The following is a 24371-nucleotide window of genomic DNA, read 5'->3' on the forward strand; positions in this document are numbered from 1 at the left end:
TAACAGGCAATTATGAGACTCTATCTCAGCAATTATTAACATTTTCCAATTTATTGTTCATCATGAAATTAAATGCTTTGGGCAGCTTAGATTGCTTATAAAACTGTTCTATTTTATTTTAATCATTTTATTAATTTTTTTAGTTATTTTATATTTTTTATATATTTTTAATAAGCACTTAAATTGTTTTTTTTTTTTATTTATTTCAAGTATTTGAATTTCAGAACAATATAAAAATCAATTTTTTAAAATACATTAATTTTTTCATTTAAAATTTACAAATTATAAATCTTTAAAAAAAATGTGATCAGATTTTTCTGGCACAGTGACAGAATGTTATTATTTATCATAACAATTTATGAAAATCAAATAAAAAAAAATAGAGACCAGTGATGTGTCCAGTGTCAAAGTTCACCCTGACATCTGTTTGGTACAGTGATTGATCTTTCCATCTTTATGTCTTTGTTTGAGTTACACGAGCAAAGGAGGGGATACAAGCGTCTATATTCTTTGTCTACGAAGTACTTAGATTGGTTTGAATAAATTATCAAACTGAGCATGCGCGTTATTAAAATTGCGCCAAACAAAAATGCTAAAAACGCCATTCTAGTAAACCTGACAAAACGATGAAGAGATAACGATGAAAACGATGATGTAATCGACCAATCAAATGCCTCTATTTATTAAAAAGGCGGTCAGCCAAGCAACAGCCTATCCCTTTGTCCAAACATTTTACAAAAATAGCAGGTCTTAATTTGAACAAAAATAAACAACCGGAAGCGTACGCTAGAGCAAAAATTGCATGTGTTTAATAAATTTTTGTGCTTTTGTGTTGAATTGCGTACTTAGTTCGAAGAGATTGCTTTTAAAAGTCAAAAACAAAACATAAAAACTTTACATAATGACTGAATTTAAATCTATTGAAATTTTAAAATATCCACGTCCAGGAGAGAAGGTTACTGAAGATAATTTACATTGGAAAAAATTAGGAGTATGTTTGTGTTGACTTTTGTTTTCACTAATTGTACGATATGATATATGAAAGCGATTGCTTGTTTTTAATGAGTATTTTTAAAAGACGTACCTATTTTTCAGTTTCCTTATGCTTTTAAAGAATATGGAGCGATAGATTACGTTGATTTCAACCCAAAACTACCATCTAGTGTTGCAATTTCATGTTCATCCAAGGTATATGTAATCTGTGTTTTTGTTTGCCTATAAATTGCATAATAGCTGGAGAGATTTCCGCATCGTGATCTGTGACAGAATAATCGCCAAATCTTGGAAACTTCCGGCAGTGACCCGCGAGAAAACATCAACATGTTTTATTCAAAAAAATTCTATTTGGCAGCTTGGCTATTGTAGTTGGCGCGACAGATCACAATACGAAAATATCTCCAGAAAATAATGTATTGTAGCTAATGTAAGAGATTTGGTTGAGGCATCTAAATAACCAGGAAAAAGTTAGGAAAATTTTTCCGATAACTAAAATTGTCACGGAAAAATCAAATTTAAGGCTAAATAATTCAATTAGGGCAGTTAATTTGACTCTAAAACTAAGTATCTTTCACTTGCCTCAGAATTTAGGGAAATAATACTTCAGTATAGATATTTCCTATATGTATTTTTTGGCTTTTATATTGCCTATTATACTTTTAAATTTTCTTTGACCCACATTTTGTTTTTAGGGATCTAGTGTTCTGACTCAATTATATTATCACTAATAAGACAGCCTTTTAAATTTATTATATCGATTTAGTTATCCAATGTGTAGATGGTTCCGTTAGGTTAAAAACTATTACCGATTGTTGAACAATTGATTACCCTAAATTGAAGAAGTTGTGAGCCCCAATTTTTGAAATACCTGGTGTGTGGTGACAGTTTTTTTAAGTAGTTACCTTAATAAACACTCAGTGTTTTCATCGCAGAAAAAAAATGGGTGAGAATTTCTCACCCTTTCTCAAAAACAGGGTGAGATTTCAGAAAGTTAAGTGAGATTTCTAAAAATAAAAAGCACAAAGAGACTTGAAAAAAAAAATCATTTCTTTAATTATAATACATTTTTAACATCTTCTAATTTTTAAAGCATTGAATATTTTTGCTGCATCATCATATGCAAAATGTTCTACATCTACTTTTTCATCAGCTTTTCTCATTAGGTTGCTCAAATGAGTGTTTGTTTCGTTTTGATCGTTTCTACCCACGTTTGTTTCATTTTTATTTGTCCGTTTCGGAGTAGAAGATATTGACTTTACAAGGTATTTGTCCATCTTACATTAATGGGCAAAAAATTTGAACTTCTTACATGGAGAAACCTTAACTACGGTAAACACGTGGTTGCAGAGAAATGCGTTCTGAAAGAGGTTTCGTGGTTCGGAGGGATGGTGTTCTGTTGTTCTTAAAGGTTCTGAACAATACTGGTAAATAGGGAAGCTAGATAATGGGCAGATGTTGAAAATAATGAAAGATCCAGGAAGAAAAATGTAACAGATTTTATTCTAAATGGCGCAATGAGAAATTTCTTTCAAAATGCGAGAAATTCGCGAATTTTGAAATTGGTTTATAGAATGCGCGAATTTCTCGCGGTAATCATTTTTTAATGCGAGAAAAGAAAAAAATATGCGAGATTCTCGCGTTCTCGCGCTGTAGTGAAAACACTGACACTTCACCTGTTCCTTAAATTTATTCCATTTAGAATATATAAAATACAATTCTTTTGTTCACTTTTTGCAAACATTGTATGTAAAGCAATGTAGCAAACCAATGTCATGATTTATCTGTCAAGCCATGAATCATTCTATCAAGAAAAAATTGTGAGTGGTCATTCCAAGGATTAATAGAACATATTGCCATGCAGTCATAAACTAGATTTTTCCTATTATTACTCGAGTGTCTGTGTGCATGGTTTTAACCAAATGTTTGTAAAATGCAAATTGGGACAGTGGTAAAAAAGTAATGATCAAATCACATCTCTTGACTTAGAAAGACATGAAGTTTACCAAAAATTGGTAACTTGTCTCTCAATGATAACCTTGCCATGAGTGTTTTGTGTATGAGGAAGGCACAAATTTCAATCCAAGAAAAATTTAGCTTTTACCTATTGGCAAAATGGATCTTGGTTTGGATTTGATGGCATGCATTGTCATTACATGTGTTGCTATGGCGACCGCTGTTGTATTTATTTTTATTTTCACCAGCAGTCATTCTTAATGTATTTACATAAAAATAATTTTAAGTATTTTTATATTATTTATGTTAACATATAATTACTGGCTTGACAGTGATTTTAATATAAATATGAATGCTGAAGAAGGAAATGTATTTTGTGACATATTGAAACATGTACATAGGCAGGATATGAAAATCGATCCGACGACAAACATCAATTGAGACAGTTTTTGATTTAAAATGTTGTGGCTTTTAACGGAGTCAATCTAGAAAGATAAAGCATTTGACCAATGGGTAACCAGTGCTTGTAACAAGGCGATCACAACTTTTTTGTTCATTTTTTATTTTTATTATTATTCAGTGTAAGTAAAAAATTTTATAAACCATTTTGATACATTTTCTAGCTTATATTTTTGCTTAATATTTTTTATTTTTACTAATTTTAGACTGATTAGGGTTTAATATACAAACTCCCTTGATCCCTTTTTTTTCTTTATAAATTAGTTCTTTGAGTTTCCTTCTTAAATATGTAAATACTAAATTTAGTAATTCTATGTAAATGCTAAATTTGATAGCATTTTCATACTAAAATTAACAGTCTTTATATCATGCTCTAATCATATTCAACTTTTATTTTATTTTAGGTTCAGTTATATAATACAACAAATAATGAGCCTCAGTCAACATTTTCAAGATTTAAAAAGACAGCTTATGGTGGAAATTTTCGCAGGGATGGAAAACTGCTCGTTGCTGGAAGTGAAGATGGATTTTTAAGACTATTTCAAGTAGAAACTAGCCGACTATTGAGGATGTTTAAAGGGCATAAAGCGTATGATACATTAATAATGATAAAATATTTAGACACTTACTGTTATGTGGATTATTCTCATGAACACAATAATTTTAAGTTATTGAAATATGGAAAAATATCAGGGAAATTTATTTTGTTACTTTTTTTTCTAATTTAATAAAGCCTGTTTTTAGTAGTTAATATTGATACAGTTATATTTCCTTTCTTGTAAGTTTGAATTATGCTTTATGTATTACTATAAAATAATTTTTGATGTAATATTTGAATTTAAATGTATGGAGTTTTAAGTTATGATTGAGATTATGTTATTTTAAGTTATTGAGATTGTGTTATTTTAGGCATTGCATAATTGGGATTAAATTTTAATATTATGATTAATTATTTTTATACAATTTAACTAATTATAAACTAAATTTTCTATAATTATTATTTTAGTACTTCCTCTTGAAATTATGTACAAACTTTTTCTGCATTATAATTTTTAGTGGAATATAGAAATACTTACATTTTGCTTTACCTGGAGAAAGTAAATTATATTTTCATAATATCTTTTTCAATTTAGTTCAGATTCTATCTTAACTATTTTTTTAATGTTTTCACACTTTATGTAAGAACTGACTTTATGAAACTAATTATGCAGCTTCTCTGGTTATTAATATTGTTTTTAATAATTTTGAATTTTATTTTAGTCCTACTCATCGATGCAGTTTTACCATTGATGGTGTTCATCTTGTAAGCTTCTCAGATGATAAAACTGTTGCTTTATGGGATATTCCAACAGAAACAAAAATAAAAAGCTTTGAAGAACACAAGGTAAATTGTTTTTATTTCAGCTTTCTTTAAAAATATTATTTTGAAAAAACTTTTTTTATATATTTTAATGTTTATTAAACAAAATTTGTCTGAGAAATGAGATGACCAATTTTTTTTTTTTTTTTTCCATTCTGGCCCATGTTTTCAACAATTATCAGAGAAAGCAATCAATCATTTCCTCTTCTTTATTCTTTCCTGTGATCCTCAAATTTCTGATTTCATGTTAAGTAATAATAATTTGGTAAGAAAAAAATGGGAATTAAAAAAATTACTTTAAAATATCCATAGCATTAACAGCAGAATTGCAATCGAAAACCACTTGGATTTGCAATGAAATTGGTGCACTAACTTGGTAACCTTAAAGTATTTTAATGCAGCCTATTATTGGTCAGAAAGATTAAGGAAATTAGTCCTCATGATTGGTGCCCGTACATCAGCTGCTTTCATTCCCATGCAAGCTGTTGCATAATGGCAACAGTTCTGCAATATGTAACAGCAGTTACATATCAGAAATAGTTAATGGTAACAAGTTTTTTATTACAAATTTAATTGCTTAATTATGCAGATGGATTTGTACAAAAAATAATAAATATTAACTTTTTATTAACATGGTTGAGATTAACCACTGATATTGGTTGCTGGTCTCAATGACTACTGAAGTTTGAATCGTGTTTTGTCGCAGGTCAAATACTTAAAAAACTCCAAGTGTTACTTTTTTTTTAAAATGTTTTTCTTTACCTATTGACCTAAATAGGTAAATTTAGCTTGGGGTTGCAATTTTTTTTTCTTCATTTAAAACCAGGTTCTCCTCTCCATTAGATATTTAATGGTTATTCAGTATTTAGCAGAGAAATTTTTGGACTTTTTTTCTCTCTCCAAAAAGCAAAATAGTTAAGTTAAAAAAATAAAGGTAAACATTTCGTTTTTTCTTGTTTAAGTTTCAATTCCTCCTCTTCTGAAGGTTCAGAAAAAGTTATGAATTAGTTTTTCCTTTGTTTTTGTAATGATAGAAGTTCCTATTTACTCATTGTAAAGCTACTTTTTTTTTTTTATATATTCACATGTTTTTACAGTCCAATGTCGTGATTCATATTCACGAGTTTTTAAAATTCAATATTGCAATTCGTATTCTCTCGGTTGTAATATTAAACATCAATTTTCGTATTTATACATCATTTGTTAAACTACACATTGCAATTCGTATTTACATATTATGATTCTTATTTATGTGATTTAAAAGTTTGATATCGCAATTTGTATTTTTTGGTTTTTGAAATCTAGTATCGCAATTCACATTTGCTCAATTTTAAAATCCAATATCATAAGTCAAATTCATGAAATTTTTAAATCCAATATCGCCATTCTTGTAAGAAGTAAGTTTTTTATTGATATAAGAATTCTTCATTAGTAGCTAATTTATTTGTAAATGTTATTTCAAAAACTTAGGTTAAATATGAAACGTGTATGGTATATAAATTGATTGCTTCATATTGATTTTTTGACATAAAAGTTTCAGCTTTACCTTATACCTTAGATAAACAGGAGTTAACTCCATTTAAATGTTATTAATATCAGGCTAAATGTTTAATTTATATGATAATGAATGAATTTATTAATTAGGCTAGTTTCATTGTTCACATATTTTATATTTTTTATAAATTTTTTATAGGACTATATTAGAGCTGGTACAGTCAGTCAACTATCTCAAGATTTATTCATTTCGGGTAAATATTTTGTATCATTTTGTGTAACATGTTCAGTTTTCATTTGTATTATAAACTATCACTTTGATGAATGTTCATTTGTTATATTGACATTTTCAAAAAAGTTTGAAAACTTTTTCATTAGATGTATTTTTCTGCAAATTTGTTGAATTCCACTTTTTTCCATCAAAAAACTTTATAACTCTAAAATTGCAAGAAAATAATTTTTGTTGATCTGAGGAACCATTTACAAATCTATGAAAGAAATTGAAATTTTTGATCTATTCTATCCATTTTGTTGCTTCAGAATTATTAGGACTCTCAAATAATGTTGTAAGAAAAATTATGAAATTTGCTTATGAAATTTTACAAGCTAGACTCAATTAGAGGTCATGGACTATTTTTAAAGTTGGAATTAAGTCTTGTGTAATGCAGATAAGTTAAATTTAAATTGATTTCCATGTACATTTTATTTAAAATGATTTTAATGCAATCACTAATTTATTAATCACAAAATTTCTAACTGAGGGGTAGTTCTAAAATAATAATTTTTCAAATGCTACATTGCAGTTGAAATTAATGATGCACTTAAATTTAAAATATTAAGCTAATGGAGAATATTAAATTAAATTACAAATTTAAACTTAAATTAAATCGTTAGATTGGCTCTTAGTAAGTAATGATTCCTTTAGAAAGTTCAATGACTAATGACAGGCAACTTACAGAATAGTCATAGCTTAAGTGTAATTATTGAGTATATTTATGAATTTATTTTTTCAAATTGAGTTTATTTAGTTTAATATACTAATTATGTTTGTAAAATGTAATACTCAACATTGCTTAATATATAAATTAAAAAAAACCATATTTTGGAAGTTTTGTCAATTAAGCTCATTTATTTTATTCTACTGCACTAAGTTTGACTTTTTTTTTCTTTCTAAAATTGCTATGACATATGTGTTAAGTGTTGCTTGGATAAGAGGGAAAAGACTCACTTGAAAATTAAGTAACAGATAAAAAAATCAACCATGCTAGAATGCTAAATTTTGCTACTTCACAAGGAAAACCTGGAAAATACAGGGAATTTAAAAATCGCCTAAAATAACAGGGGAAATGCAGGGAATTTTGATTTTTTCTTTACAAACTGGGAAAATGCAAGGAATTTTGCTTCTTATATTTGTATTTAAAAAAATGGTGACCAATCAAGGCATAATATTTCAGCTGTACTAAACTATTTTATTTACTATAGCTATATTTAAGTATATTCAGCTGTTTTTTGAAACTACTAAATATAGTTAACCCAATATAACACAGTAATTGTTGTTTCCTTTTAATATGTTGTGTATAATGTGTACAGGGAAAACACAGGGAATTTTTTTTCCTCCAGATTTGAGTGGTAGCCCTGAATTAATACATATTGTGAAAGGGAGCTAAACAATTATTTGTGCATTAGCATTGTTATATTTATATCCTATATTTTGGTGCTATCTCTAGAAATCTTGGGTGCACATAATTTTTTTTTTCAGGTTGTAATTTTGGTTTAAACCAAGAATTTAATTTATAGATCAGATTTGATGTGTTTAAACAAAAATTTATTTGGGTTATAAACTTTTGGGTTATAGAAGTTTGATTGTATTTGTGATGCTGTTTTATAATCAATTATTTAAGTCTCTCAACTCAATTTCTTGTTAGAAAGTTCGTGACTTTCCATGCTATCACTACACACAGTTTTAAAATTACTAGTCTGATATCAACTAATAAATTCTAATCTTGTACAGTTTTAAAATTTTAAGAGTAGATGAAAATAAAATAGTTCTCAAATATAATTTTTTCCCTTTCAGGTTCTTATGACCACACCGTTAAAGTATATGACGCACGTGCAGGTGTTTGTACTTTGTCAGTTGATCACGGTGCTCCTGTTGAATCAGTTCTTATGTTTTCTGCTGGTGGATTATTTGTATCAGCTGGTAAGTTCATTCACACTTTAATTTTATTCATAATTTGTTATATTAATCAGTAATGCTAGCATTGCATAAAATATGATGCTAAATTTGTTTCAAACTTATGAAGTTTCAAAATGTAATTTTTTAAAATAAATTTTTTACTTCTAATCCTGTTCTTAATTACTGGTTTTCCATTTAGAAATTCGCATTTGTTGAACTGTTAGAGAGGGGGGGGGTGACAAGGAATAAAGGGAATTCTAAAAAAATATAACAGAACTTTGATTATCAGAAGTAATGAAGATCAATTTATTTCAAATTATTGAACTATTTACATTATAGATATAACATTGTCTTTTAATCTATTTTCCTCAGTAATATCTGAAAATCAAGTTTTTTTTTTAACGATAGTGCTCTATAGTACTTTTTAGTATGACCATTTGATAAATGTATTTATGTTAAATAGTTATGTATTATCTATGTTAACATCGACTTGCGCTATTGTCTCAGATTGCAGTACTCATTTGCTCCTTTTTTGAATAGGCCATTTATGTAAAGCTGCATCTAATTCTGAATCATGAGTTAATTCAATTGAAATGTCTTTCATTATAAACTTTCTTCCAATTCTATTTTCTCTATATTCTTCCAGTTAACTCGTATGCACAGAAAATAATGATATACTTCTTTTTAGTAAAAGTAGAAGCAATGGTGGTCAAGTTAACTATATTTTTAATAATGAAAAAACAGATCCAGATCTTTCAGGCCTAAGATAACTTAACTAACAAAATGTTTAATTGTTACCCACTAAAGTTATAAATTCTATGTAACCGTGTATAAAAAAAAAAGTTTCTCATTTTAAGGACCTCATGATGAATGAATAATGACAGCATAATATTGAAATTGAAAACTATTTTATTTTATTATTTGAAATTTATTAAAGAATATTTGGAGGAAAGAAGTTTGGGTAATCAAGCTCAAATATACCTAATACTTAGGGAGAAATACTAATTTGTTTAGGTTTTAAAAGCTCTTATTTTGCCTATTTTATCTTCATATAAGAAAACTTTTACCAAACTTACCAACTTTTCTAACAGAAATTTCCCCCCCCCCCCATAAAAGTAGTGAACAGGACATTTCGCGAAAAAGAAACATTGTTGTGGTTAAGAAAGTATGGTGATTAGATAGATCATTCACAGAATTTGCTGTAGTATTTAACTATTTTTTTCCATTGTCCTAGAGAAAAGAAAGCTTAGACATTTCCCAAACACTACAAGTCATTAACTCTAGTTCCATATTTTTAGGAAATTGCCAACAACAATTATTGTGATTGTTCTTTCCCCGTTCATTATTTTCAGAAATGGAATGACTGAATGTACAGCTTCTTAATTATCATTCTTTCATCATTGTTTTCATCACAAGCATTGCTGTATAGCAATAGAAAACTGTCCAAACCTGTTTTTCACTACTAGCCCCTACATTTCAGGCCCGCCGGCCAGGTGGCCGAGTGGTTACTGCGAAGCCAATGGCTGCAGGTTCGAATCCCGCTCTGGACATGGATGTTTCTCTCTCTGTGTGTTATCTTCTGTTGTGTGAATGTATGAATGTGGCCCAACCTTACTAATGGGTATTTGTGGTAGAGTGACGTGGGTAATGTTGCTCGCCTCCGTGACTTTGGTTCACAATTTCCCACTGGATAACGATAAGTGAGCAACACTTCCGGCATCTTCTAAGGCAAAGAAGGAGGGTTCAGTGCCTGCCGTTATTAAAAAAAAATAATAATAATATTTCAGACCCATCTTTCTAATTTACCTAGCTTTGGTTGACATATGCATCCTTATTTATTGATTGTAGTTATCGTTTTTTTTTTTTAAATTTTTTTTTTTTTTTTAAAATTTACATTTTGCATTGAGTTTTAACATTTTAAAAGTTTAGAAATTTTTTTGATTATTATTATGCTTTCACTATTATTTGTAACTTATTTTTTTTTATAAGGCACAATTGAAAACTGTTTCTTTTTTTGTATTTTATTCATAAATGAAACAGGTGGTACAAGTGTTAATGTCTGGGATCCAGTTGCTGGAAGAAAAGTTACTGAAATTGTTCAACATCATAAAACAATTACATCTCTTTGTTTTAACAGTGATGGAAAGCGTCTTTTATCTGGTTCTTTAGATAGGTAACTTTAATTTAAATTATATTATTTCGTTGTAGCTTTTGGTACTCCGAGAAAATACTAAATTAAATTATTACATTAAATTATAATGAAGCTGCCAATTTCACACTGTAATTTATTTTCTATTTCATATTAAAAACAAAACAGTTTTAACTCAGAAAACCCTTTTCACGCTATGTTATAATTATTCCCAAAAACATATACTTAGAACATGTATGTAAGTTCATCAAGTAAAACAATAATATTGAATGAAGGAGTCACAAATTATTGTATATGAAAATCACATTTTGCCATGATACACAGCTTCATATGCATTTTTTTAGTCTGCAGGTTTTCTGACTAAGTATTCCCACTGCAAAGGTATCTTGGCCACTTTAAACTTTTGTGGTATTTCGCATGCAATAATTTTGCCAATGATGATGAAGACTCGAAAACGGGCTTTGCTTGTGCACCAGATCAGTATCTTGTTCCAACAAGATTCTGATTGATACAAGAAACTGCTACCACTTTTGTTCAAGTACAGAAAAGATTTTGAACATTTGTTCCAGAACCTCTTAACCTCTCTTTAGTTATTATAAGTTATTATCTTTTTATTTATTTAGTGAGTATTTTAGAGTTTAGTTACTCACCCAGAACATCTTTTGTTATTTTTTACAGACTTTTTGTGACACTAGGAAAATTTAGTTGCTGTTTTTCTAACAAATAGTGTTATTTTTTATAAGTAACCAAAACAATAAATTGCTTTAATTATCATATAAACAGAACATAATGCTTCACGATCAATTTTGGCCACAATTGGTATATACGAAATTTGACATGGTTATTTGTCATTCAAAATGTTTTCTATGGAATTGAATAAATTACGTTATTTTTATTCTAATTCTTAGCTTTCAACAATTATTATTTTCCATTTGTGTGCTTTTATAATTTACTAAATGTGGGCAAAATTAAACTTTTTAGGCATGTGAAGATTTATGATGTCACTTCATATGAAGTAGTTCACACACTTGATTATCCATCTCCCATTTTGAGTATTGCAGTTTCTGTAAGTATTATTTACAAATAACGTTTAAAAATAATAAAAAGAAATTCACATTTAAAAATGTGCTTTGTAATCTTTGTTTTCGTCAAACTAAAACACATATATTACTAACAATTTATTATTCAACTCTGGTAGTTCAATCAATGATTATTTTTTTTATGTGGAATCTGTAATTTGGAACACTGTTTGTTATATCTATTAATATATGGTTATTTTAAATATGTTTGTTTGTGAGGGGGAAATCTTGAAATTTAAATATCTACCTCTATCTGACTAACTGCAGTACTTAATTTAAACTTAAATTAGTCGCTTAGACTTTGTGCTTGATGATAATCTAAGTTGAAATAAATTTCTTGCTGCTACCAGCGATGTTTATTTACATATCACCAACTTAATATTGCATAATGCAATTTATTGCCAATCTAAGTTTCAACCACTTGATGGCTCAAATTTCTGCTGCAGCTCTGAGTTTGATGGCAATATAAATTGCACTGGTTTACTAAATAATAAATGCAGTATTTTTCACTAATCAAAATTTCAACTACTTACCTACATGAAGGAAACTAACAAACACAAAAGTAAATACAGAAAAAATTTCCTAAAAAATATAATTACAACACGTTTTTTTTTATAGATTTTTTTATTTTATTACTTTGTTGCATAACTTAGTAGGGTTTTTCCAAAGGCCCAGAGACCCAGGCATCATTGAAATGCTTGGTCCTACAATGAAAAATTGGTGATCCAAAAGTTAGAAATTTGCTGAAATTTCTCATTTGCATCTTGCAAATCTTGATATTTTTGAGAGCTTGAAACAAGTTTATTTTTTGCGCTGTGAGCAAATGAAGTTTTTATATTATCAAGTATATCCTATGATGTCTTATTGTATTCTAAAATTTTAATTTAATTTAGTATTTAAATTTAATTATCTTCCTGACAGCCAGAAGAGGACAAAGTAGTTGCCGTTGGCATGGCTGATGGTCTGTTCTCTTTAAGGCATAGAAAAGCAGATAAAGAGCCTGTAGTGAAGAAGCCTACCTTGCATCATAAAGTTATTCGAAGTGCTGATTTTAAACCTGCAGATGTAAGTGGCTTGAATTTTTTCAATTTTATAAACTTCTATTGTAAGTGGGATTATCTTTTTTATTTTTTTCCTATTAGGAAATTTAATGATTTTTATTTTCCAATTATGTCTTATGTTATAAACCTTATTATTATTTTTTTCCCAATTTTGTTTTAAAGGTAATTTTGTGCATTATAAACTTTATAATTATATGTAACCAAATTACGATCAGGTCAATGACATTCAAGATTCTAAGTATTTTTACATTCTTCTAAGTAATTTTACAGTGTTTTCATTACAGAAAAAAAATGGGAGAGAATTTCTCACCCTTTCTCAAAAACAGAGTGAGATTTCAAAAAGTTAAGTAAGATTTCTAAAAATTAAATAAACACGAATAGACTTGGAAAAAAATTATTTCTCTAATTATAATACATTTTTAACATCTTCTAATTGAATATTTTTGCTGCATCACCATATGGAAAATGTTCTATATCTACTTTTTCATCAGCTATTACATTTATTTGGCTGAAAAATATCCGTATTTGTTTCGTTTTGACCATTTCTACCGACATTTGTTTCATTTTCATTTGTCCGTTACGGAGTAGAAGATGTCACCTTAACAAGGTATTTGTCCATCTTACATTCATGCACAAAAAATGTTAATATCTTACATGAAGAAACCTTACCTATGGTGAACACGTGGTTGCAGTGAAAGGGGTTCCGTGATTCGAGGGGGTGGTGTTCTGCTGTTCGCACCGGTTCTGAACAACACTGGTAAATAGAGAAGCTAGATAACAAGGACCAATGTTCAAAATAATGAAAGATCAAGGAAGAAATGTGAAACGGTATTTATTCAAAATGGCAAAAGACGAAATTTTTTCCAAAATTTCCGCATTTTGAAATTTATTAATAGAGTGCGCAAACTTCTCGCGTTTATAATTTTTTATTGCGAGAAAAGAAAAAAATCTGCGCGATTCTCACGTTCTCGCACTGTAGTGAAAACAATGTTTTACTTTTCTCTTGTTATTTCTAATGACACTTGGACAAGCCAAGCTTGTCCAAGTGTCAAAGCTATTGGACTTCAGTGAATTAAGTCAAGAAGGTGTGCCTCTCCTTTGACAAGAAAATACTGCAAGAATGAAACAACATATTAGCTCAAAACTACACAGCTAAAGGACAAGACCACTCTACTTCTTCAATTTAGATATAGATCTGAAAGGGAACAAAATTTTCTCCAAATCCATGTGCCCACGATCAGCGACAGACAACAAGACTTTTCATTCCACTGATTTTCCGAGCATGTGTATGTTATGCACTCGATGGGTCTTACCGAAGTAAATGTTTGAATCCCGGTCTTTCCGAACCGGAGTCAGTCCGATTCTAACTTGATCATGGCTCACTTTTCTCTTTAAAGACTAATTTAAACTTGTTTGAGCAGATAGTTATAATGTATATTCTTTACGTCAGGACTCTACAAGAAATTGAAAATTTTTAGCAGCTACAACCAATTTTTAGATCTAACTTTGTTATGGCTTAAAAAATATCTCAACAGCTATATCCCCTTATGTTATATTCAACCAAAATCTATGTCTTTAGTTGATGTGGTGATCAGGTGCCTAAAATCTCTTGACCACTGTATATGACCAATAATATCATATTTAAAAGTATTTTATACTATGTGTTGAACATAGAACTAAATTAAATTTAATTTTAATACCAACTTCTAATATGCATTTTAGCATTTTCCTTGTTAATAAAATTGTTGCATTTAAAACATTCTTTTTAAAATTCTTATTTTGAACATGCTTAATTATTTCACATTTTTTAAATTTAATTTGTGTATTGTGTTTCAAAAATTCTCAAGTTGATTTTAAATTAAAAATTACACATGTGTCATTTTCCATTATTTATTTATTTATTTAATTTTTTTTTGTCTTAATTTATTTTTATTTTGAGCTGTGAATTAAATAAAACAAAAATATGTGTATTTCAAAAGGGAGTGTAAGTTATGCTTAAAATTTTTTTCCTAATTTTCTTTTGAGGAAATCAGTTTTATTATATTTGTTATGTAATTGTATCAAAAATTCAACTATAAAAAGTAAACCATAAATAATGATTTGTAAAATGTGTTTATGATTTTTTTTCATTTAAATAATTAGTTTATCTGATGATTTAAAGTCTTCTGGTTTTATTTTCATTGAGCATAATTCAAAGCCTTTAATAGAAGCTACTTAAATTCAGTCCTATATCTTGATATGAGGTAATTTTAATGTTCAAAGAAAATATTTTATTTATTTATTTATTTGGAAAAGTATACTTAAAATATGCATGTATCTTGTTAGGCAAATCTGAATAAAAAATTAATGAAAAACAAATTTTTGTTATGTTATGAAGGCTTGTTTTTATTCAATTCTAGTAATTAGTAAGCTTTTTATTTATTTATTTGTTTATTTTTGCTAAAAAATAAGTTTTTTTACTGTTTTTTTAAAATAATATACTTAAATCAATCTTAATGATCTTGTTTTTTTTTAAATGAAGAATGGTTTAATAGTATACTCTGTTAAGATACTTTTAATTGGTATGAATTATTATTTTCATATTACTAGGTAATTTTAAATTTTGTTCAGTTTGATAAAGTGTGATGCTATTCACTACATTAATGTTTGTTTGTTTTCTCTTTTTTTATACAATAAAACAGGAAAATATCTTTAAAAAAAAAATTTCTTTTTAAATTTTTTGTAATTATTTTTCTAGTTATAAACATTTTTAATGCATGCAATTTTAAATTTTTGTTATCAGTTTTGTAGAATTTTATTTTTTGATTTAGGGAGATATAGTTATTCCAAATGAAGTAAAAGCAATTTTGAAAAAATATGAAAATCGTTTAAGGAAATTTGAAGCATCTAAAGCCCTTGATATAGTACTTAAGGTAAAACTCTTCATGTATACTTTGATAATTTTTTGTTTCGATTGTGTTTTGGGAATTGTTACTAGTAATTTCTTATGTTTTATGCTGTATGTAGAGTTGTAAAACTGTTATATTTGTTTATTGAAGCTTTCTGATAAATGATTTAGTAGTTTAAATCAGTCCAACACCATATCATACTTTATGTTATATATTTTAAAAATGCTTGTCTAAAAATATTTTTCCTACATTTAGGATTATTAATTTTATACTTACGAAAATGAATAATGTAACTAAAAACTTATTTCAAAGAAAGCTGCTGGTGTTTCAATTTCCAAGGACTGAAATAACTTTGCTGTTGAAAACTTGGCCCTAGTGTTCTATTATAGTAACTTAATAAAAGTTCATGGATAATTTATTCTGGGTGTAACTACTAAACTAATACTACTAAAATGACTGATCTATTTTGAAAATAAATAAAAAAGAACAGAACCTGAAATATTCAGTGTTTTGCTAGGTAATTTCAACCCATAAAATTGCGCCGTTAGTTATCTTTTTGCCAATTTTGGTGCTGTAGAAAAATTAAATCTGATATCCCCAGTCTGTATTTAACCATGAAATCAGCTATTGAGCACTTTGGAAAAATTTTGATGATGATTTAGTTGTTGGAATTGTGGATATGGATGTTTTTGCTATAGTCCCAGCACCATTTTCATACCAATTATAGTTATTCTTGTTCTACAGCACCATCTATTGGCAGAATGTTTAACTAAATATGCAGTTTTGGGGGATGAAAACTTAGTCTGCCTAGCATGATACAGGTTTCATAGTTGTCCTTATATTCCTGGGGGAAAATATTTGTCCTTACTTTTATTGATTTTTAGCTTTTTGTTCTGATATTCCTGATTTTTGAGTATGCTCAGAATGCTTTTAAAAAAAGTATGCTTTTAAAAAAAAACTCAACTAACAGTTTTACATTATCAAATTTTTAGTGTGAGAAATTATTGGGGTCATATGCTTATTTATTATTTTCAGCAAATGTGGTAACGAATCTTGTGGAGAGGAATTATGTAGTTTGCAATTATTGATTTGTCTCTTTCATATGATTTTAAAAGGATCGATTACAACGGAAAAATAGTATTTATATTATAGATGTTTTAAATTAAGGAATCATCTACTAAAGTGTTTTTGTTTCAAAATATTTAGCGACATATTCACTCTGTTTGCCGACCAAGGGTGTCTAACAGAGAAGCTAATGGTCAAATGGCGATCAGGGCATGGATGCCTCTTTTTGTATTCGTTCTCTATTGTGTAAAATTTCTGTGCCCTAAGTTTAGTAATCTGTGGCAGTGTGGTGTGAGTATTGTTGCTTGTCACTGTGACTCACTTACAGTATCTTCCAAGGAATGTGATAATTAGGTGTCACTGTATTTTATAGATTATTTAAACCTTACTTTAAAACTATTTGATTAAGGTTATCCAAGGTAGCCATGTTCTAAATAAATTAAAAACTAGAAGTAGAGAAAAATTGAGGAAATAAAAAGTTTTATACAATTTTTATAGCCAAAAATATTGATATACTAAATATTCTTGTTACTTCTGAAATTTTAAAATTTGCCATGAAACGAAATCCTTTAAAATTTATGATAAACTTACAATGCATTTGTCACCTCATTTTAAATTTTTCCAGGCAGTAGCCAACCTGTTCTTCTGAACTCACTTCCTAATTTTATTTACATAGTGTTCTCAGGAGATATCATCCAATTGATACTGGCAGTCTTTTAAAGCAATAGTTTCTATATTCAAAAATCATAAGCACCATTGCCACTTTTTTTTTTGGGTGTTGGAAATCACATTACATTTTGTTTAGTTGTGCAAAAGCCTGACCAGCGCAAAGACTTAGAAACTTGGAATTACGAAAGCGTGTAAAAAATTGCACACAAGGTTGTTGAAATATATAAATGTCATTTTTGATAATTAGCTTGAGAATAATTAACTGTTAAACTTGTAAAAAAGGAAAACTAGTGGCCGCTATGTAGTCCACAAAAATGCTATTTGGATTTTGATAAAAAGGAATTTTTTTTTTTTATAAACTCAGCGTGAGGGTTTTTTTCTTCCTTTATTTAAATTTGTTTTATTGCAATTGAGTGCCTTGTTTTCACGATTTTTTTTTCTTTTCTCTCACTTTTTTTGCTTTAAAAAATGACTATGCATTGTTGTAAAAAGTTTCTATTCTGAGATCTTGATATCTAAAGTAACAAAGAGAAATATGGAGAATTACTGTAATTAAAAAAATAAGAGAGTGAGAGATTAGATGTTGCCAGTTATAAATCTTAATGTTTGTATCAAAATTTTTAAAAACAGGCACTGAGGCTCTAGAAAGATAAAAACCAATTTTTCCAATTTGAAACTGTTTCCAATTCTAGTATGTGTGTATTCTATTAAAAAATGGCCTTATTTTTTTTTGTAAAATTTTAACCAGATTTATATTTGTATACAGCAAGACCTATACAATGCCACAAACCATGCACTTTTATTGTATTTTGTTCTTGTTTTTATTGATTTACAAAATCCATTAGTTATTGTTATTTTTATGAGGCACAATTTTGCAAAAATTTAGTTTTGAATGATACATGTGAAAAAGCAATATTATACGATCATAAAAATATATTTTACTATAACAAGTTAAAAAGAAAAAGAGTCAACAGCAAAAAATTTCAAACATTATTTTATTTTAAACCTTACTTTGATTCGCTATTAATGAGAAATACCACCAAATTAAAATAAAGAATTTGTTCTCGAAAATTGTAAATATATATATTTCCTATATTATCTAAACACCAATAGTAGTTACCTTACTTTGCTTGCATATATTTGGTGCAATATAGCCAATTCTGGCTATTTTGCCATTAACCCTCTAAATGTTTAGTCCTGGAATTTTCCAAAACTTTAAACTGGTTGCTTTGCAGTAATGAAAACTTTTCTACATTTAATAACTTCCTGTATTTCTTTTTAAAATTTATGTTGTTGAAATTGTGCTATTCCTAGTTAATAGTAAAAAATCTAGCTCGTTAAAAGTTGATTTCTATTTTGAAATTTTAGGTTGTTAAAAGGCTTTTTTCATTTTTTAGGATCGGATACAGAAACAAAACCCAGAAGTAACAGTTGGTGTTATGAAAGAATTGTTAATACGAGGATCTCTAAAAGCAGCAATGGCTGAAAGAGAGGGTGAATCTCTTCAACAATTGATGAAGTTTGTTAACAAGTAAGAAATGTTTATTTTTACCTTTGACTTTTTACCAAACTGCAACTTGAATTTGTGTTCCTGAGGGGTCAAAAATTCAGATTGCAGAAATTTCTTAGATAACAAACTTGGTATTAAAAATGCATCTTTCACTTAACTGTGATAACATGTGATGGGAAATTAATTATCATCGGTACAGGGTTATTACAGGCGACTAAAATGCAACTATTTTCGGCATGAGGCGACTATGGGATTTTTTTTTTTTTTTGCTTGAAAAGGTTTAAAAAGCACCTATTTTCAGGAAAAGGAGACTATTGGGAGACTTTTCTGTTTTTGTAGCAGTGTTTTTTTAGCATGAACTGGGTTGAAAACCTGCGGCCCACAGAAGCTTCTGAACATGCTGAATTTTTTTTTGTTTTTTCCTTAAAAAATAAAAAATCTTGAATGGCAAATTTGAGTCATCACTTTTTAATTTGTTCAATTTGCACAGATTCCATTGTAAGTCTATTTTGTTTCTCGATTGGCTTTTCAATGGTTATTTCTCCAAAATTTTGCATGATTTTATAAAACCCAATTTTTAATAAAAAGGAAAAATTTTTAGAAAAAGGTATGTTTTTTTAATGAAAAAGATTTTTTTTTGAATGAATTCTAGTTATTAAAAGTATTTATTTTTCTGCAAATACTAATTTTTTTTTTCAATCTGAAAACTTAGTGCTAGAACAGTAACGTTTATATAAAAATTATCATATTTGCCACTAACTTGACTAAACGGATCATGATATGTGACAAGGAGTCGGTACCCTCTATACCGACAATGTTAAAACGGCAAACTTCGTGTACCTTTTTCTGAGAAAGTATCAAACATAGAGCTCTGAAATTTTTTATGGTGATTATATGAACACTTATACATATACAGAGGTGAAAAGTTTATCCATACACATTGTTATTTTTTTTAAAAAAAATAAAAGCTGAGTACTACTGAAAAAATGTCATTTTGCAGTATGTTTTTAACAGCCACACATTTATTTTTATGAATAATCATAAAAAGTTCACCTCAGTATATGTATTAAGCCCTTAATAATGAGCTGTAAAAATTTTAAGAATTTATCTTCAGTAGTTTTTGAGAAAAAGGTACACGCAGCTAAAAAAAACACATTTTGAGAAAAAGCCAATTTAAAGTTAAAATTCATTATTACTAAAAAATTCTGGCACTAAGTACAAATTTTTCACATTTATTTCATTTGTACAATTGACTTATTTATTTTTAGTACATTTGTTTTTATTTATTTCCTAAATTTTATCTAAAAAAGCTTAAATTGCATTATATCAAGTATGTTACACATTAAGTCGACAATGTTAAAATTTCAAGTTTTTCACTATGTATTACAAATAATTCCTCATAAGACATAATCTATTATAGCAAATTCATGAATATGTATAATATAAGTTCAAGTACAAAATTATTCTTTAAATTATTATTATTAATCTTTTATTTATTAACTACCGAGTAAGATAAGCACATTAATTTCACGATTTATGATTTGCAAAACATTTAGAAAAATACACTGTTAAATATGCTCAGTTATAAATAAATTCACATTTAAGTTGTTTAAATTCTTGAAAGTAAATTGTATATATTACTTTAAAAATGCTGTATCAAAAAATTACAAATAATAAAAATATTTTACTATAAAAAAATTTGAAATGCTACTACCTACATCCGATAATGTTAAAATGCCAAACTTCGTGTACCTTTGTCTGAGAAACTATTAAACATAGAGCTTTGAAATTTTTTATGGTGATTATTTGAACACTTATACATATACTGAGGTGAAAAGTTTATCAATACACATTAATTTTTTTTTTTAAAAAATAAAAGCTGAGCACTACTATAAAAATGTCATTTTGCAGTACGTTTTCAACAGCTACACAATATTTCTCAAGAGTTATCACAAAAAGTTGACCTCTGTATATGTATTAAGTCCTTAACAATAAGCTGTAAAAATTTTAGGAATTTATCTTCAGTAGTTTTTGTGAAAAAGGTACACGCAGAGAAGAAAACACATTTTGAGAAAAAGCCAATTTAAAGTGAAAATAATTTATTACTAAAATATTCTGGCACTAAGTACAAAACTAATAAATTTTTTTCATTTATACAATTTATTTATTTATTTTTAGTACACTTAATTTTATTTTCTTCCTTAATTTTATCCAAAAAAGCTTCATTTGCATTATATCAAGTATGCTTAACGTAACGTTGACAATGTTAGAATTTCAAGTTTCACACTAGGTGTCATAAATAATTCATTAAAAGATATAATCTATTATAGCATGGTCATGAATATGTTTAATATAAGTTCTAGTACTAAATTATTCCTACAATTATTATTATTAATCTTTTAATTATTAACTGCAGAGTAAGATAAACATCAATTTTATGATTCGTATTTTGTAAAACATTTGAAAACAAAAAAACACAAGTAAATATGCTGAGGTATAAATAAATAAATTTTTATGTTATATAAATTCTTGTAAAATAATTTTTTATATTACTTTAAAAAAGCAGTACCAAAAAATTACAAGCAATAAAATTATTTTACTATAAAAAATTAGAAATGTCACTACTTACACGCGAGTACATGCTTCTATGATATTCTTTTGTTTTCAATGTATTGAAATTTTAATACCAAAATAAACGAAACTTTAATTATTAAAGTTCAAGAAAATAACTACTTCTACTGACAAAAAATTATAAAATATTAAAAAAAAACTAAATCGTAACACCTCACCAAAAAAGCATGAAAAAAATTCACTCCAATAGCGAAACGAATTTAACAAAAAACCAAGCAAATCTGACAAAAAACAAAACAAATCCTACAAAAAACAAAACAAATCTAATAAAAAAACAAACTTAATCTAACAAAAAACAAAATAAATCTATTTAAAAACTATGAAATTGCCTGTAAAGATCAAGATAAGTTATTACATTTCGCACGTGAAAATCAAATGAAATATAAAAATAAATATTGAGTATTGCCTATATTAATTGTAACAGCAGTTGCATGAATATTTAGCTTATAGCTTTTACAGTAAAAATAAGAATTTGAACTTTTAGCTTGCTTAGATTATAAAATAATAAAAAGATTCTCGTAAACGTCAAAGCTTTGAATCTTGTGTTTACGTTTTCATCTGTCAAATGTGGGCGTGGCACAGCTAGAGGAGCGTTTGTTTACATTTTGAAATTGAAATTTAACAACTTTAAATTTAAGTAAATACATAAAACTATACATCATTGGAAAGCTCTTGAATAGGAGATTTCAAAAATGTAAAAATCTCAGAATCGATTTTTTGAAGGTTGGGTGGGTACTGACTCCCCTTAATAAAATTTTAGTCATATTTTTGATGAATTTTTGTTCTTATTTAGGAAATTATTTTCATAGTAAGTTACCAGCAACTATTTCCATGCTTTAGGCTACTAAAAGCAACTATTTTGTTTATTTTTTTCTGTGGCAACCCTGTATTTAGTTATGATTCTTATGGATAATTCATTTTACTTATCTATATGTTTTTCCCTTTTAGATATTTCAGAGACGTAAGATTCCAGACATTTCTCATTGATGTATCAATGATGTTAATGGGTAATTAATATTTCTTCTTTTAAGGATTAAAAAAATAATAGTAAGATTATAAATTTTTTTGAATTCATATTGATCATTAAAAGAAGTTCTTACTTCATAAAACTTTTTAGCATTTGTAAAAAATACTCCTTGTATGTTCTCAGCTTTTTTTTATTATTATTATTTGTGACTTTCTTTTTTATAATGTTCTAAATTTTGACATCCTGCAAAGAAATAATGTCTACAGTTGCAAAAATATCTATTTCAAAGACAAAAGTTCTTAATGCATGCTCCTATCCTCTTAATTTGAATAAGAATCCTTAATTATGATACTGTGTCTAGATTTTTTTTTCTTTCTATATTCATAACATAAAGAAATTTGAATTTTATTCAAAATTATGAAAGTTCATCTAATGAAAATTTCTGTTTTGTGTTGTACTACTGCAACGAATTGCCACCTATAACTGAAAATTTTAAGTATGATTTTATTTTACCTCATTAAAATTGTTAATATATAATTTTTTGGTGAAAAAGCTCAAGAAGCCATAATACAGTATTCAGAAAAATGAAAAGCTATAAAAGTCTGAATTCTACTATTTATTTATTATACAAAATTTAAGTCACACTGTCAACAATATTAGCATTAGAATTATTCAGAATTGTTTCAGCTTCTTAGTTTAGTAGTTCATTCAATTTGCAATTAATAAAGCACGTTAAGAAAATTTTTTTTTGTCAGAAATAACAATTTACTATCATGAAAGAAAAAACATTAATAAATTAAATTGCAATTTTCTGGCACCCATATTTGAAATTAATTGTCACAACAGTAATTGGGCAAAATCAATTGTAATAGTGGTCAAACATGCGTCAGTATGCTTTGATCGAGTATCAGATAATCATGGTTCCACTGTATCATTTAATAGAAGTGTTATTTACAATGGGTTCAATTTATTTTATTGTAGACATCTATGGTCCAAAGATGTGTGACCCAGAAGTCAATTTACAATTCCAGTACATGTTGGATGCAATGAACAATGAATGTGATTACTTAAATGAATTGATGGAAGCCGGAGGTGTAATTGAAGCCATTCTTGCTTGCACGTCTAAGACAGACGCCATCAAGGATGTGATGCTACCGAGAGATATATCAAACCTTTCTATTACGCCCATCTCAAGTTCTTGTGATTCATAACATCTAATGTTGTGACTCATCCTATTCTGTATATTTTGTATGAAAAAAAATTACAATAAATTATTTTTAGTACTCTTTTTTTTTTTAACTCTTTTGCATAACATTATAGCCTTCAAGTGCTTAATTTTCTATCTTTTAAAAAGAGATTTTTCTTTGCCGCGTCGATTGTCGCTCTGAATTACAAAAAACGCACGATCTTCACAATTTTCTCTGCAATATTTATCAGAAACTAGTTATTTTATCATGATTATGTAAGGCTTTTGAATTTTATTGATTTTATGTTTATAAATGAAGAACTTTAAACAATAGAAAAAAGTAATTTTTATTACTGCACAGATTCTAATTATGATATTTTTTTTTCTTTCGAAAGTGATTAAAAATATTTTTTAAGTGCTTAAAAAGTACTTATTTTTATTATGGTGTTTATTTTTTTGTTGAAAAATCTGGCTACACACCCTTTTATAGCCTCAATTGTCTAATGTTAAAATACTATGTATGATTGCTGTATTCATGGTTCCCTTAGTTTAGAGTTAGACATCATCTTAATGACTTGATCTCCCTTCAAGAAGTGACAAAATCGTTAGGTTATTTATGTCTTTATTATTATGCTACGCACCATGTTGTAGCCTCAATTATCTAATGTTAAAATACTATATATGATAGCTGTATTCATGCTTCCCTTAGTTTAGAGTTAGACATCATC

General features: G+C 27.7%; 1 protein-coding gene across 2 annotated transcripts; it reads left to right on the forward strand.

Annotated features, from left to right (window-relative positions):
• Positions 1 to 751: 751 nt before the first annotated feature.
• On the forward strand, positions 752 to 23745 carry LOC107441654 (U3 small nucleolar RNA-associated protein 15 homolog). 2 transcript variants are annotated; one of them, XM_087169244.1, is made up of 13 exons: positions 752 to 991; positions 1096 to 1188; positions 3813 to 3997; positions 4669 to 4792; positions 6462 to 6516; positions 8337 to 8462; positions 10479 to 10611; positions 11569 to 11653; positions 12588 to 12731; positions 15538 to 15639; positions 18747 to 18880; positions 22439 to 22497; positions 23439 to 23745. In XM_087169244.1, the coding sequence occupies exons 1-13, from the start codon at positions 902 to 904 to the stop codon at positions 23666 to 23668; spliced, it is 1560 nt and encodes a 519-aa protein (XP_087025370.1). In that variant the 5' UTR covers positions 752 to 901; the 3' UTR covers positions 23669 to 23745. The 2 variants fall into 2 exon arrangements, with proteins under 2 accessions (XP_087025370.1, XP_087025371.1); XM_087169245.1 differs by having other exon boundaries at positions 782 to 991; positions 22439 to 22537.
• The last annotated feature ends 626 nt before the right edge of the window (positions 23746 to 24371 follow it).

Source organism: Parasteatoda tepidariorum, chromosome 8 (genome assembly GCF_982258835.1).
Source record: "Parasteatoda tepidariorum strain Cologne lab strain chromosome 8, Ptep-v5.0, whole genome shotgun sequence".
Taxonomy (NCBI): domain Eukaryota; kingdom Metazoa; phylum Arthropoda; class Arachnida; order Araneae; family Theridiidae; genus Parasteatoda; species Parasteatoda tepidariorum.

What these genes read in the sequence shown, in the direction of transcription:
- LOC107441654 (XM_087169244.1), top strand. Translation starts at nt 902, where the DNA reads ATGACTGAATTTAAATCTATTGAAATTTTAAAATATCCACGTCCAGGA. An exon ending in TTTTGAGTATTGCAGTTTCT is followed by an intron (nt 11,654 to 12,587) that starts GTAAGTATTATT and finishes TCTTCCTGACAG; the next exon opens with CCAGAAGAGGACAAAGTAGT. An exon ending in TGTATCAATGATGTTAATGG is followed by an intron (nt 22,498 to 23,438) that starts GTAATTAATATT and finishes ATTTTATTGTAG; the next exon opens with ACATCTATGGTCCAAAGATG.